At 38.1% G+C, this 15,786-nt stretch overlaps 3 protein-coding genes, 1 long non-coding RNA gene and 1 other non-coding gene across 9 annotated transcripts; 4 read left to right on the forward strand and 1 right to left on the reverse strand.

The window, feature by feature from the left end:
• Positions 1-114: 114 nt before the first annotated feature.
• LOC110185956 (EEF1A lysine methyltransferase 2) lies at positions 115-910 on the forward strand. Its single transcript, XM_020954974.2, has one exon. The coding sequence runs from the start codon at positions 225-227 to the stop codon at positions 873-875; it is 651 nt and encodes a 216-aa protein (XP_020810633.1). The 5' UTR covers positions 115-224; the 3' UTR covers positions 876-910.
• Positions 911-1,605: 695 nt separating this feature from the next.
• Positions 1,606-9,459, forward strand: Pect (phosphoethanolamine cytidylyltransferase). 5 transcript variants are annotated; one of them, XM_020954679.2, is made up of 7 exons: positions 1,606-2,122; positions 6,524-6,774; positions 6,839-6,905; positions 7,107-7,219; positions 7,938-8,101; positions 8,162-8,347; positions 8,453-9,459. In XM_020954679.2, the coding sequence occupies exons 1-7, from the start codon at positions 2,034-2,036 to the stop codon at positions 8,768-8,770; spliced, it is 1,188 nt and encodes a 395-aa protein (XP_020810338.1). In that variant the 5' UTR covers positions 1,606-2,033; the 3' UTR covers positions 8,771-9,459. The 5 variants fall into 5 exon arrangements, with proteins under 5 accessions (XP_020810338.1, XP_020810340.1, XP_020810341.1 ...); XM_020954681.2 differs by having other exon boundaries at positions 1,609-2,122; positions 7,974-8,101; XM_020954682.2 differs by having other exon boundaries at positions 1,623-2,122; positions 7,995-8,101.
• On the reverse strand, positions 3,985-4,676 carry LOC147643709 (uncharacterized). Its single transcript, XR_015271485.1, has 2 exons — positions 4,265-4,676; positions 3,985-4,205 (listed from the first exon to the last, which is right to left on the reverse strand). It is a non-coding gene; the product is annotated as an uncharacterized LOC147643709 (long non-coding RNA).
• Positions 9,460-10,814: 1,355 nt separating the features above from the next.
• On the forward strand, positions 10,815-11,010 carry LOC147643710 (U2 spliceosomal RNA). The gene has a single exon (XR_015271608.1). It is a non-coding gene; the product is annotated as a U2 spliceosomal RNA (small nuclear RNA).
• On the forward strand, positions 10,821-12,639 carry LOC110185855 (uncharacterized). The gene has a single exon (XM_020954864.2). It carries the CDS (start codon positions 11,139-11,141, stop codon positions 12,033-12,035), a length of 897 nt encoding a protein of 298 aa, XP_020810523.2. The 5' UTR covers positions 10,821-11,138; the 3' UTR covers positions 12,036-12,639.
• Positions 12,640-15,786: the final 3,147 nt, after the last annotated feature.

Here is a 15,786-nt window from a genome sequence, read left to right on the forward strand (position 1 = left end):
ATCGATATATATTCGTTTTCAAAGTTTTCGAAACAGCATGGATTTTTTCAAAACAAGTCGAGGCGGTCGTTAAAATCCCTTATTCATTTAAATGATGGATTATATGCAAAGAATTCTCTGAAGCCCCGCTCCCAAAAGTCACGATATTTATATCGATATCCCAATGACCAACTTTGTTGTCCATCAGCTGTTTTAAATAAATGTGATCTATCTACCGCATAAAAATGGAAAACGAACTGAACGGATCCGAGCTGGGAACCAAGGAATACTGGGAATCAAGCTACACGCGGGAGATTGGCAATTACAAGAGCCACGGCGATGTTGGCGAGATCTGGTTCGACGAGGACTCGCAGCAGCGTGTGATTGATTGGCTGGTGAAGCAACAGGAGATCGACAAGCAGGCTGCACGAGTCCTTGACCTCGGCTGTGGCAACGGGATGTTTCTCGTGGGGCTGGCCAATGAGGGCTATGCCCATCTGACCGGAGTGGACTACTCTCCCAAGGCTGTTGAATTGGCCCAGAACATTGCTCGGGACAACAGCTTGGATATCAGCTACAGGGTGGCAGACCTCACCCAACCTCAAGACGATTTGGGCGGTTTCGATGTGGTGCATGATAAGGGCACCTACGATGCGGTCAGCCTCTGTCCTGAAAATCCCAAGGAAAAGCGCTCCCTATACCTGGCGACAGTGGAAAAGTTGTTAAGGACTTCGGATAGCCTGTTTGTCATCACTTCCTGCAACTGGACTGAGGACGAGCTGGTGCTGAGCTTCGGTGAGATGTTCGTTAAACACCACACGATTCCCACGCCAACTTTCAAGTTTGGTGGCAAGGTTGGCAGTGTCGTTACTTCAGTTGTATTTAAGAAACGTTGAGTAAAAATATTTGATCTTTTGTATATCGCCTTAAATTATTGACTTTCTTTTGGAGTTTATTTATTTCTATCTTTCCAGCCCCAGCAGACTCTTGCTTTTATCTAAATACTCAAGGAACACCAAACTGGCCTTGGTGTGAAATCCTTGTTTTTTCTAATTCCAAAAACCACCTTATATAGCTATAGCTATATTTGCTAGTTGGAAGGGGGAGAGAAATTCTTCAAATTTAAAAATATTTTTTTATATGCTGTTTTGCAGAAACAGATGCATGCATGTACAGATTCATATACAGTTTAAGGTACACATACATATGCAGATAAATTAAAATACAAGTTTTTAAACAAAATTTTTTACATTCAACATCAACAATTTTAACTAATTTTAAATATTAAACAAATACGACGTTAACAAATGGACAGCATTCTCAGCGTTGCGGTATCTATTAATGTGTTTACCCTTACAGCTTACTATTACATATTTCAAATTCTTAAAAATAAATATAAAAAAAAAACTTGACTGACAGGTAATGTGTTTATGCATTTATTTATTAAAAAGCATAGGGTTAAATTGAATTAATAACTTGTCAAATATAGTAACAAATATTTGAAAATAAAAATATTACAATAAAGACAAAATTAGAATACAATAAGAAATAAATTATTAAAATTAAGATACAATTAAATTTAATATAGTTATCCGTTATTTCAACGTTGGAGAATAAATCGTAAACAGTGCCATCGATAGTTAAATTCAACGCTCATGCAACTATCACATATCGATGTATCGATGATACTCAGTGCAAGAAATAAAAATATATAAAAAAAAAAAACAAATTCAAGCAAGTTACTCCACCCGCCTCTTACAATCCCAAAACCGAATCGAACCGAAACATTTCCATGCGCCCGCGCGCTGATAAGGCAAGGCTAAAGGCAATACTCTGAAAACTGAGTAGCTCGGGAAATAAATATTGGGAGCGTCGCCGTAGCTCAGAACACAACATACACAGCTCTCGAAGTGTGAACGTCGTCGAGTTTCCGCCTCAAAAATCAAATCAAAAAAGCAAAAACAACGTCTTTCGTTTTGCCTTCGCGTCCGATGTGCTTCTAGTGCCGGACACAGTTCTAAATTGTAATTGGAAAATTCAATAATAAGCTTGCGATGGAGGACAAGCGGGCTAATGGCGACAGCTGCGTCAGCCGCAACGGCAGTTCCAAGGAGAAGGAGATCCGCGTTTGGTGCGACGGCTGGTGAGTCACGGGGGAACACTCCACCTGCCGCCGGTGGAGCTGTGTAGGGCAAGTAACGGTTCCCATTGCGTCACTTTACTGGATTTCGTCGGAGGGTAGGGGGCACAGTGAGTCAAAGCAGAACAATTCCACGTAGGTTCCGTCTGCTCCCCGGCGGGGCCGTGGTCGTAATCAACCGGTGATAAATACTATTGGTGTGTGAAATCGAGTATTTCAGGGTCTCTTAGAATTGATTAGCGAATATGTGTGGAACTGTGGGATTCGTCTGCACTGCAGTCCGCGCAATATCCGCTCTCTTTTTCATCGGGCCCAAGTCTATTTCAGGTTCAAGGCCTGCCTGGGCGTATTAATATCCATTCTTTTCACCGATTTGTGACGAATTTAATAAAGTTTTACCGCACTTTGTGGGTTGTATGTCAGGGGTCAAACTAAAATTTAAAAATTGCTTTATAGAGTCAGAAGCTCTCAATAAATTCCCATTATATAGAGTTGTTTACTATTCTGATGGTGATTAAATGGTGATTATTATTAAAAAGACATTGAGGAAGATGGGTTAGTGAATTGTATAATATGATAGATAACTGAAGAATGTAGATATGTACATGATTTTTGAGAACTGATATTTAGATAATTTTTTTTTCTTTTAAAATTATAGATTCTATCATTTAGTTTTGGTGCAATGTATAATAACCGGTTTATCTTTATCGGAATTATATTAGACAGTAGACAGCGATACGAATTGTAGATGGATGGCCTACCATAACAAGTTATTCTGCTTTATCAGACGTACAAAAAGTTCCTCAATTGCGGTTTCCGCTGAACGTTTTATACATAAATAAAACTACATACATCTATTGTTTATGTTCGCCCTCTCACTTCTCCTCCTTCTTTGCACACTGTATTCTCTCCTTCCCGCCGAATAAACAAAGGCACACGCCCAGAAAACGAAAATAAAATCATCGTACGATTCTCTGTATATAAACTGTGCAAGCGTTCTGTGTATCCCACTGTATCGGAAGAGCGGCATCCGCCTTACTCTTCCTCCCGTTCTTCTCTCGTTCCTCTGAGGCTGCTGCGTTTACGTGGCCCATGTTGACTGCGGCAGACCGCCGGTTGTCCCTAAACATCACGTGATGCGGGCCTGCGCATGCCCTGCTCAAACCCACCTCATGCTGCCGCCATTGACCCACAATGCTGGCACGTTTTGCCGTCTTCTCATCTTCGTCGTCGTCATCTTCATCCGGCATTTACTTATGTGCCTTAAAACTGAATAGTGCATCACAATTGGAGGTTGGGTAGGGCCATTCACACTACCCTAAAATATATAAGGACAAGGGATTATGTATGATATTTGTTTCTCTTATATGAAAAAAATATACATATATATTCTTGATCCTGCAGGAACAAAAATTAATTTGATCTGCTATTATTAGGGTTCAAACTAAAATTAATGTTACATTGTTAGGAGGATGCATTTGGAAAACAAATATTCGTATAAATTCTGTAATTTAGGAATGTTTAGGAATATATATACATGTACGTATGAATTAATATACTACTACAGGAAAAAATGCTTGCCATATATGTATCTATCTATCTTTATATCTACATGTGTATCATTCAGACCGACTAGATCAACTCTGGATGATTATACTTTTCATAATACTTTTAATGGCCAGAATATACAGATGTTATATTAAAGGTATTTAAAAAGTTTTCAACGATTCCCTAAACGCTAAACCTAAGGGTAGGGATAACAATGTAATTAACGCCATTTTTATATATTACTATTCAATGACTTCACAGTGATGGGACATGATAGGGGAAGATTCGCCTAAGCTGCGCACTTCAAATTCCGAATGTCAAGTTCAAATGTACAATTTATTTTCATTTTTAATGTCATTTGTCACATCATTTATAGTTAATAACCAAAAACAATTGATTAGGAACCTGACAAGAATGTTCGTATATAGGCATTTCCGGGGTTATTTGTGACAATCTGTTCTCCCTTAAATCCCGCTGCCATTGCTGCCACTGGGTCACACCCTGTCAATGTGGAAGTCCTCCGGCTGATAAGGTCGACCTAGAAAACATACACCACATCAGCTGCCATTCTGCAAAACTCAAAAAATAAACAAGCACCCGGGTTGCCTGGCTATATTTTTGTGGAATCTGCCCATTAACCCAGCGATGTACGAGAGCACATGTACTGTGCCGCAAAGCCAAATATTCTAATCGGCAGATGAGATTGATCATTGACGCAAGCAAGTACTTCTCCAGCACTCGCTGGTCCCTCCTTTCGGGCAAGTCAATGAACCTGGGGGCCAGTGAAAAACAAATGAATGGGGCTCTCGTAACAACACTGTAAGAGCACAGGGTTGGGTGGGATTCGGCCCCAGGCCCCACGGAATCCAGCCTGGGGTTCGTCGTCAGAGCACAAATTCTACGAAGAATCGCGTGATATTTTTTTAATCAGCAACGTCGTCGTTGTCGTTGTCGTTGTCGTTCTCGTTGCTGTAGCTTGTGTCGCTGCCCGTTGCTCACTGAATTGATTGTGCGGCCCCTGGGTCTGTTCTACATATAGAGTACAATGCTATGCATATTTGTGCCTTCTGCCTGCTTCCCTGGCGCTCGGCACAGATTTCAGATTTCTGCTGCAAAAATCTCCGGGAGCAAAGGTTCTCCGCCCCGATTAATGAATGGCCCACGTTTTTACTAGCTGCTTTCCTGCTCCCCGGTTGATTACTATCACTGGGAGCAACACCTGCATAATCTTTCGTGTATTTTTAGGCATATGTACATATAGTATATAATAAAAGCTCTATTTTTGTTTCTCTTCATTATGTTTGGGTTCCGTGACGTAGATTCTATGGTTGCTTGGCTTTTATCAAGCCATCGAAGTGACGGTGCCAGACACTGGGACAGCTGGAGGAAATTGATCACTTTGTTGTATTATCGTTGTGATGCCGGCTAATTGTTAATTATACAGTCGTCTTCCCCTTCTTTTAACGCCTTTTGCCGGCTCCCTCTCTCATTCCCATTATATAGTCGTCTTCCCCTTCTTTTATCGCCTTTTGCCGGCTCCCTCTCACATTCCCACCAACAGGGGCATATCGATATTATTGTCGGTGACCAGCTTGATAATGGTGACGTTTCTACTCCTTATCAAGGTGTTTAGTCAAGTTGTTAGGTTACCTCTAGACGTAGCCTCATTAACTTACTTGTTAAAAGTAAAATTACAGTACAAAATGTGTATATACAATAGCTATAATGTCGGGATGCTAATTTACAAATTGCATCAATTGATCATTTTCAATATCCACTTTAAATAATTATAATCATCTTTAGGACAAATAATATTAATAAACGAAGTTTGAAATGTTGTATACACAAGGCGATGATGTGATGATGTTCATAATTGTCTCTCTCGTGGCAAAAATTCCATTCCAAATAAGTACATAATTGTTGTTGAGTGCAATTTGAGCGGCCCCCACGTCTCCACAAATGTGTTATCGCTTTCCCAAAGCCAAAACAAACCTAGTTCTGGGCACGTGTGCGCCTATAGGCAAGCATACAGTTTAGAATCGATGGAATGTGTAATGTTTTACTAGCACATACATATGTGCCCGCACAATTGCAATTAAAATTGCCAATCGCTACCTTGGTTGCTTGCTCCATCATCATCATCATCATTATCTCTCAACATTGACGATTTTTAACGTACCAACTCTGATGATCGAGTCCAAAGAGCAATCTTGACCAACGCAGCGCCAAATTGGAGCACACAAGAGCTACCGTCTGGCTATAGCAACTCGGCTACTGGTCATTTGCGCACTCGACCACACATCGCATCGCGTTGTCTGTAAATTATGTAAATTGTGTGGTCACACGCCCGGACAAGTTAATGGCTAAATTCCACATGAGTGCCTGGCTTTTCGCCTGACGGCTTTTAGTGAAAAAATCAAATAGTTCTTCGATTTAAGCTGGCTGGCCAGCAAAGTTATATTCACTAAAGGGGACTGTCCAAGCAAATATTATTTTAAATTTTTCAATTTTTTGTTTTAAAATAACATACATACTTGCACACTCCATATAGTATAGGTATTCTTCAAATACAAACTGGATAAAACTGGTCTGGGAATGCGACATGCGCTTGCATTATAAGGCACTCAGCTTCTTAGAATCTCTTGGCGCGAAGGTCGGCGTTGTTGAATTTATCTGACAGCCTGATAGGCCATAGACATTTCCGGTAGCAATAACCCCATGTCCCTCCCATGTCGTGTGATAAGGTGACATCTTGCTCTTGTCGGCACACTTTTCGATAACTTACCTTGTTCTTCATACAATTCTTCGACTTGTGTAACAACTCCACTAATTGAACTTTATCTTTCCGCCAAACAGCTATGATATGGTTCACTTTGGGCATGCCAATTCCCTACGACAAGCCAAAGCCCTTGGTGACAAAGTAATTGTGGGCATTCACACCGACGAGGAAATCACCAAACACAAGGGACCGCCTGTCTTCACCGAGGAGGAGCGTGTCAAGATGGTCAAGGGTATCAAATGGGTCGATGAAGTGGTTCTCGGAGCTCCGTATGTCACCACACTGGAGGTTCTCGATCAAAACAACTGTGATTTCTGTGTCCATGGAGGTGAGTGCATCATAGAAATAACTCTTAACAACAATTGCTAAGAAGATTCCCTTTGGAATTACAGATGATATTACTATGACCGCGGAGGGAGTGGACACATATCATTTGGTCAAGTCAGCTAACCGCTACAAGTATGTATAGCCAGGTTTCGACTAGAGATGTATTTCGATCTATTAACAAATTTATATCGAAAATATAAAATATAAAAAATTTTTCCAATGTTTCAAACACACATATTTCAGAATATAAAATGTTAAATTGTGAAATTGATCTATATATAATCTCTAGTTTCGCCAATCGAATTTGTATTGACATATATCGATTTCTTTTAGGGAAGTACGACGTACTGCTGGAGTCTCGACCACCGACCTGGTAGGTCGTATGCTGCTGCTGACCCGCAACCATTTCCGCCAGGGAACTGCTGAATATGACATTGAGAAAGAAGGTAGCTTTCGCTTGTTTCCACTTCCGCTTCTTACATACCTTTTATGTTTAATTTTTAATGTCCTTCAAAATCACAGCAATCATAAAATCCCATGATTTGTGCGACATTTTCATGAATATTAGTGTTTTAAGTTTTTAACAATTAACAATTACTAACGTTTAATTGTAACATTTAAATTTTTTGCACTCCCTTTTCTTTCTTATTTTTTTTATTTCTTATAAATTTGCCTGCATGCTGTGCATAAACACGATATCGGTCGAATTCAGTTATAAGTATGAACAAAACAAACATTTTAGGGCCACGCACGCTTAATTTATGCTTTCAGTTTATAAGTTTTCCCATTCCAAAGACTTGAATAGATTTGAACGTTGACTAATTCCTTGATTTATGTATGTTGCTCTCTACAACTTTACTCTTTCTCTTCTTTTTATTTCTATGTACGCACTGTTTACCACTAACCAAAAAAAAAAACTATATAATGTTTATGAAATGCCTATGAAATATATGCTAAAACCTCAATGAAATGAATGAAAACCGTGAAATGAATTCATAATGCAAAAATCAAAATGACCTGCCTCCTGCAAATATCCAAAATCCGCATCCTATATGAAATCAAAATCAAAAATCCTAAACGTAAATTCCGCTATATAATATATTACACACTCTGCTCATTTGTCTGCGTTGCTTTATTACACAAACTATCAAATTGCAAAAACAGTGACGATTTTAAAAAGACGAATGAAATCCCATCCAGGTTCATCGAACATGGGTCAAGATTCGGCAGCCAAAAGTCCATGGACCGGATGCAGTCAGTTCTTGCCGACCACCCAAAAGATCATACAGTTCAGTGATGGAAAGTCCCCAAATCCTGGTGATAAGATTGTAAGTTCCTTGTGATATATCTTTCCCTTAACATAATTCCAACCCTTATAATTTCTTCAGGTGTATGTGGCTGGCGCCTTTGATCTCTTCCACGTTGGCCATCTGGACTTTTTAGAGAAGGCTAGCAAACTGGGCGATTACCTCATTGTCGGCCTGCACACAGATCCCGTGGTCAACTCGTACAAGGGCAGCAACTATCCGATTATGAATCTGCACGAGCGCGTACTCAGCGTGCTGGCTTGCAAGGTAAGACAACATAACTAAGGATATTGCATCGATATTTGACGTGATTTTTTTCATTATTTTTCTTGATACATATCTCTTAACCTAACACTAATCTTCTTTTCACAGTTCGTAAATGAGGTTGTGATTGGGGCACCCTATTGCGTCACCGAGGAGCTGCTGGAACATTTCAAAATCGATGTCGTCTGCCATGGCGGCACACCCATCGCTCTGGAAGATGGCAAGATAGATCCGTATGCCCTGCCAAAGACGAAAGCCATCTTCGAGCTGATCGACTCGGGCAATGATATGACCACCGAGCGTATTGTGGAGCGCATTATCTCGCACCGATTGGAGTACGAGCGTCGCAACCAGGCCAAAGAAAAGAAGGAAATCGAGGCTTTTGAGGCCCTGCAGCGGCAGAAGCAAACCCAGAAGGCGGGCTAGCAGCTGGAAGCCATTTCCAAATAGTGTTTTTGTGTTTTTAAGTTGAACGTTTTATTTTAGTTTGTTTTGTGTTTCGTGCCGTCTTATTTGCACGCCCGCCTAATTTTTGTTACGTTGCGTTCAGAGAGCGATGAGCAGCTGCGGATTCGAATCCGGCGGCTCCCTCTTTTATTTTCTAGTACAATTTTTGAATAGCTGCGGGTCGCACAGGCGCGGCTCTTAGCAAGCCTTATATAATATGAAAGTTATTTACATATATATATATTGGTAATAACCTTAAATTAACGTATGTTTAAAGTCTAAATTGTATGTATGTGTAAGCTCAAAATTTGTAAATTCTACTCTGTACGTTCGATCTATTTAAGTGTTGAGAGAAAAATAAGCCGTCATTTTGATTCAATTAAGAACTTGCTAAATTATAAGAAATATATGTGAGGCGAAAAATAGCAAAGATAAATTGTGACATGTTATTCCAAACCTTGTATGTATTGTGTATGTACAAAGAAATGTAACGCAAGCTTAATGCTCACATCAGGAAGTATGTATGTTGCTGCTTTTTATCAAATGTAATCTCCGATAATATTTTGTCCTTATTTATTTAATACCTACTATGCATAAGTACAAGTTCAAGTTTTATGTTTCAATGTTTAGCTTAGTTAAAAAATACATGGCCAAAAATATTCCACCAACTGAAGTGTTTTCCTTACTTGCGGTCTCTTTTGGTAGCATATTCCCACCGAATCTTTTCATGGAATTGTTTTTAAACTCTGGGATAAAATACTAATGTAAATCATTGTGGTAATAGCCCCGTAGCTGAAAGAGCCATTCTATTGGGACGGCAGATTTAAGCCATGGCGCTTAGGGCCAGGCGGCCGGGATTTTGGCCAAAAGGGTAAAAAATGGTTTTAAGAAAATTAGAAAAAAAAACAATTTCAGGATAGATTAAGCTATCTTTCCTCAAAATTTTATTACTTTCCATTCAATACGAGATACAAAATAGCAGCTGATCAAAGTGGATATTTGCGTTTTATTTTTTCATTTTTTATGGCAAAAAAAAATTTTCTGCCCCTTTGCGGGCAGATATAGTCACATCGAAATGCTTTTAATGTAACTAGTAAAACCCAAAATTAAAAAAAATGTTTGTTTTATATATTACACATATTACTTTACAAACAAATTTAAAAAAAAAAACAGTTTTTTTCCCATGTTTTACAAGTTGTAATTTCAAACTTAGGGTACCTCCACGTACCACTTCCGATCAAATTGAAAAAAAAATTTAAAGATAACTTTGAATATCTACGTATAGTTGTCCCAAATGCGCACTCTGAGGGTTTTTATACACAAATCAAATTTATAAACTTATATTATTAAAAAATGGTCTCTATAATACTGTCTAAAGGCAGGCAAGAAATAATATATTACAAGCAATGAAAAGCTAAAGTACAATTTAAAAAATTTGTCGCATACTTTTAGTGCCACATTATACAAGCATCTATAAAAACGATTTTTTGCTGAAAACTTAAAATAATTATTGGTTTAAAACTACTTTTTTTGTTTTTGTTGTAATAGAGACAATATTGGAAGTAAAAAATAAAAATTGCGGTAGATTGCTTCAAAGCCGTTCATGTAATTGAGAAATTGGAACTTATAGGGCTTAAAACTAAAAAAATACTGCATTTAATGCAACACATATTTTTTTCTAATAAATATTATCTAAATACTTATTTCTGTAAAGAGGGGTTCAAATCGAATTGTTAGGTTTTTTTTAATGAAAAAACGAAAATTTTTTCAACTTTGGTAGGGATTATCTTCTTAAAAAAAATATTTTCTATCACTAATTTAAAATAGTTTAATAAAATATGTTGGGATATGTTTGCTTACTCAGTCATTTAGTACCAACAACCACCAAGAGCGGCGCTGGGTCTGCCCAAAAGTATGCATTGCACTGCGCATGTACAAAAGTTAACCGCATGCGTGTACATATGATTCCCAACTGGTTCTAGCAGATGTCCCATGGAGACCCCTGCAACTCGCTAGGTCAGGTATCGCTTCTCGGCCTTATGGCTAAGATCAAAGTGTAGTATCTGTTCTTATCAGCTTAACATCTGATAGTTCCTCCATTGGAGGACAACAAATGTTAAACTGATTTTTGGAAATAGACGGAGTGCTAGGAGCTTGCTCCACCTCTGTCGCGGGTTGGCCCGGTATTGCAGTACCGCCGGGATTTCGGCCCAACTAAATAATAAATGTTAATGGGGGAATGTGTGGCTTCATTGAGTAGTCTGTCAGTGTCAGTTCCAAGGCGCCATCAAAATTATGTGTTAGCCGGAAGCCTCCGTCCCGTCACCAAGCTCGCCGCCTACAGACCATGTCTGCCGCCGTGAGAGATCCGTCTTCATCAGATGCCATGAGCAGGAACCAGAAGCGCCAGGAGAGGCGGAAGCAGCGCAAGCAGGACATAAAGCAGCCCTTGTACACCAAGCACTTCTCCAATTACCGTCTGCCCGTTTCGGTGACATCGTCCTCCGACGAGCAGCTGCTGCGGCTGTGCCATTTCGGATCGCTAACATCGCCGCCCAGCGACCGACGCAGCAAGCTCTTTGTGATCTCGCCCGGCAAATCGCCCTGGGACCGCCTCCGCTTGGTGCCCTGCCCGATCCAGGGATGCTGTTGCTCAGTGGACCCGAGCGGCCTGTTGAGCCACTACCTGCGTGACCACTTATCAGGCTTGGGCATCCCCTTCGTTGAGGTGGTGACGGGGAAGCGTGTCTCGCTGAGCTGCCATGTCAGCAGCCTGGTGAGCGATGTCCACACTCTGCTGGGAGTGTTTGGCTTCCGACGCACTGGCCTGAATCCGCTCAAGTGCCCTCGGAACACACACCTGCCGGCCGAGTACCGACAGTTCTCGCAGCACGGCGCCATCCTGGTCTTCGCCTGCCGCACCCAGCACTCCATGTTGTGGCAGACCAAGGGGGGCAGCAAGCACGATGTCCTGGCCATCTGGGCGATCACTCCGCTCCAGGATGTGGTCATCTCGTTGCGACTGCTGGTCCAGCCTGCCAACTCGGCACGCTACTACACCAAGCAGGTGCGGGCACGCCCCATCCAGCCGTGTCCGGCGAGTCAGGCATGTGGCGAGTTCATCAGGACGGATAGTAACGTGATCCTCATCAGCTTCGAGGACCTGCGGCAGTTGATGGATTTGGATGTGCCGCAGCAATTGCTAACGGTGGAGCTGAAGGTGGTCGGCGAGGCAAAAATTTAAACCATGCAACACTCATTTTTTTACCAAATATATAATATAAAAAATATATAATAAATAAAATGCCAATGGAACGGCACAAATAAAACACAAAAGATATTTGTTTTTTGTTTATTTGGAATTACTTAATTCCATATCAACATAATATTTTTATTGAATTCAGTAAAATTTTTCAAACATTTCATTTTTCGTTACTCGTACACGACTTCATTTTTAGGGTTTTTCTTCAATGTGTTTATGTAGCTTTTTTTGTTCTTCTTTTTCATTTTCATTTTCATTTTCTTTAAATTTTTCGTTTTCTTTTTCCTTCTTTGTTGATGTTCATTTACTTCTTTTTGTTGTAGGTTCCTTTTAATATTACAGCTTATATTTTTTAATTTTTTTTTTTTAATATTTATAATTTTATAGTTAAACTTAAATAATACAAAAAGCAGTGTTTGTTTTTCTTCATCTTGTTACCCACATATATATATATATTTTTTTTAGTTTTACTGTGATTTTTATGAAGGATTTTTGTTAACCTAAATTAAAGCAATCTTGTTAGAATTTTCTTGAATTTCAAAAGTAAACAAAATGTAATTTTGTTTATTGTTTAATTTCTTCCCAGACGCAGGAATTTTTTCTTGAATTAAAATATATATATTAATATATATATATATATTTTTTTTTTTTGGTTTTGTCGTTTTAGTATTTATAATGTCTACTATTTATTATAATTTGCGGTTTTCACTAGATTCATTCTAAACTAAAGTTATTAAGCTTCTGCAAATTTCGCGTGTTTTGTGGGCTGTGGTTGTTGTTGTTCATATTTGTTTTTAACTGTTGTGTTTTCGGGTTTTCGTTTGTTAAATCAAAAGTCAATAATGTACGCATACTTAAAAGTAATTTTACATTGTTTCTTCATTTTATTTACCATTTATGTATATAACATTTGCATATATTTATAAGTATATATATGACTTTATGTTATACTTGCTTAGTTCTATATAGCTTATGTTTAATACAGTTTCTCTTTTTTTATTTTTCTATTACATTTTATTTTCCTCTACTGCCGCTAATGTCTCAATATTTTTTTTTCGTTTATTGTGTGTAAGTATTAAAACCAATTGGAAATGAAAGTGAAACTCAACTTCAAACCATTTTATATTCGATTTGCTTTATTATACTTTTTGGTTTGCTATATACGCCGTAGTGTGACACATGTGTTTGTGGGAGATCCTCAGAACTAAAGACCCAAAAAACTAGCTACTCAAAGTATTTCGAACGATCCTGGAAAATGGCCTTGATCAAGACAATTTCATTAACGCAGATCCTTTATGTTTCTTCTTGTTGTTGTTCGAAGAGGTGCGGCTGATTTTATTGAAATTTGTAGAATAAGCAAAGTTCTTTGAACAATTTTCAAAAAAAGTATTTTCGAATATTCTGAACATTTATTGTTTGTCGCCTGGTGTCTTGATCGCGGTTTGTCTGTTTGTCGGTTTACACACAAAAATGTCATTTTAACTGTTTTTAGTTTTTGCTTTTCATTTTATTTGTTCTTTTTACATACACATGGTGTAAAAAATGGCAGTTTATATATATGCTTGTTAAATATAATTCATTTAAATTGTGTGCTAGTAGTTGCCGCCTAACGAAGAGTGGAAATATTGCAAAGTGGTAAAGTGGCTTTGGATCTGGAACGTGGTACGAGTGAGTGTCCTGCAACCGCAGGCAGGCGAGAAGGATCTGAGACTGAACTGAGGAAAGAAATTGGTAATTGGTAATTGGTAATTCATTCGATTTTTAAGCTAGAGGGTCAAACATTAACTTGGCAGTTTTTATATCTTTTATACGTTTTTTATATATTTTTTTTTTTCGTTTTTTTTTATGTTGTATTTTTATTACCCTAGATAACCTATTAATATTTATCGGCGGTTTTGGGAACACACTTTGCCGGGACAAAACAAAAAGAAATCGTCTTCAAGTCTAATTTTGTGCGTGAAATACGTTGGATTAGAAACTAAGTTCAATCGCCTATAGAGGGGTAAAATCAACGAAAATATAGGAAATATAATTTAAAGTTAAGATCTGCCTGCGGTCGCCTGGATATACATACATACATACATACGTAAAGGAAAGGATACTGTAAATGATCTCCCAAGACGATTTTATTGTGTTCAGTGATAGCACTTGTTGCCGGCATTTGATTATACTACTTAACTAATTTTATCTTCCTTTCATAATCTGTTGTTTAGCTTAGTCGTAGGAAAACATGCACTAGCAAAAATGTTAGAAAACTTGTTGGTTTTTATTATACTTAAAACAATTTTACGTGTCCTTGGATGCTGAAGAAATCGGTTCAAAAATATACTTTCAATAACACAATGAAATTTACTTGATGGGACCAGAGAACGATATACGCAAAATTGAGAATTATGGCAATTACAATTCCAAAAGAAGGTTGACGAAATTCGGTCTTATAACTATCTCTGGTCCAAACAGAGGCCTCGTCATCTATATGTATAATTTTTTTCATTTCTCCACTTTTTAAATTTCTTAAGCCGCATTCATTTACACTTTAAGTTCATTTCATGAAAGTTGCATTATTATACCATTTCATATTACATGTATTTTAATATATATATTTATGTATAACATTTTCCATTAAACTATTATTTATTGATTTATTTCTGCATTTTGTTCTTGTTGTTGTTCTGGCAAAACTGTATAACATTTTCGTTTTGTTTCTGTTTCTGTTTCTTCACCTGGATTTTCGTCTCTTAGAAATTACACTAGTTAAAGTGGATGGAAAAGGGGGTTAGTTAATAAGCTTTCGTTATGCCGGTTAGGAGCTTTCTTACGTTTCATGTTTTCGTTTTTGTTTTTCTTGGGGAAAATAGAGATAAGTTAGTTGAGGCCTAAATATCTAATTAGCATTTCGTATTCAGAGTCGTCGAGTCAACTGTTCGTCGGTGTGAGTGAAAGTAATAGTTAATAGTTAATAGCACTGCCACAGTCAGGCAACTTCGCTGCCATGTCCTGTCCCGCAAAAAGGATATCGAGTTAAAGGGAGGACAGGCCTCCACTCAAGGGTCCTTGGTACTCCTTGTGGGGTGGACTTGACCGGCTGTAAAACATATGAGATGGAAACGGATTGGTTTTTTTTCAACTTAGTTAAATTAAGTTCGATTTATTGGTATTATCTGTTGGATTTTGTGGGGGTTGTGTACATAATACATTTTAATTTTATATGCTCTTCATGTTTATTGTAACCAGTTACTCTGTACTTTCATTTCAGCTATTTACTCATTTTGCCTCAATTATCCTTTTATATTTAATATATTTTTATGAGATTTTCCCATTAATGATCTTGGATTTGGGGGGTTTTCAATAATAAGTGAAGAATATTAATTTTAAATATGTCTGGGCTTGCGTTTTTTTTGTTTGCCTTCGTTTATGCATTTTTTGTTTTATTTATTTTTTGTTTATTAAATATGCAGCGCCTTCTTGTTTGCAGTTTTTTTGCCTCTGTTTAGTTTTCGCTTTATTATGACGTATTTTAAGAATCGCTTTTATCAACTTTTGTTTTATGTGGCCTTTGTTAATTATTCACTGGGGAAAATGCTGCGTCCTGCTTACATTTATAACAAATTGAACTAAATTATATCTGGGGATCCTGGCAATAATTTAGTTGCGTTTCAGGAGCTCTTGTGGGTGGAGACGGGGAGTGGCCTAGGGAGGAGTGGGTTTTTATTTGTATATAAACATACATATT

Source organism: Drosophila serrata, unplaced genomic scaffold (genome assembly GCF_035046125.1).
Source record: "Drosophila serrata isolate PLE 108 unplaced genomic scaffold, ASM3504612v1 contig_245, whole genome shotgun sequence".
NCBI classification, from domain to species: domain Eukaryota; kingdom Metazoa; phylum Arthropoda; class Insecta; order Diptera; family Drosophilidae; genus Drosophila; species Drosophila serrata.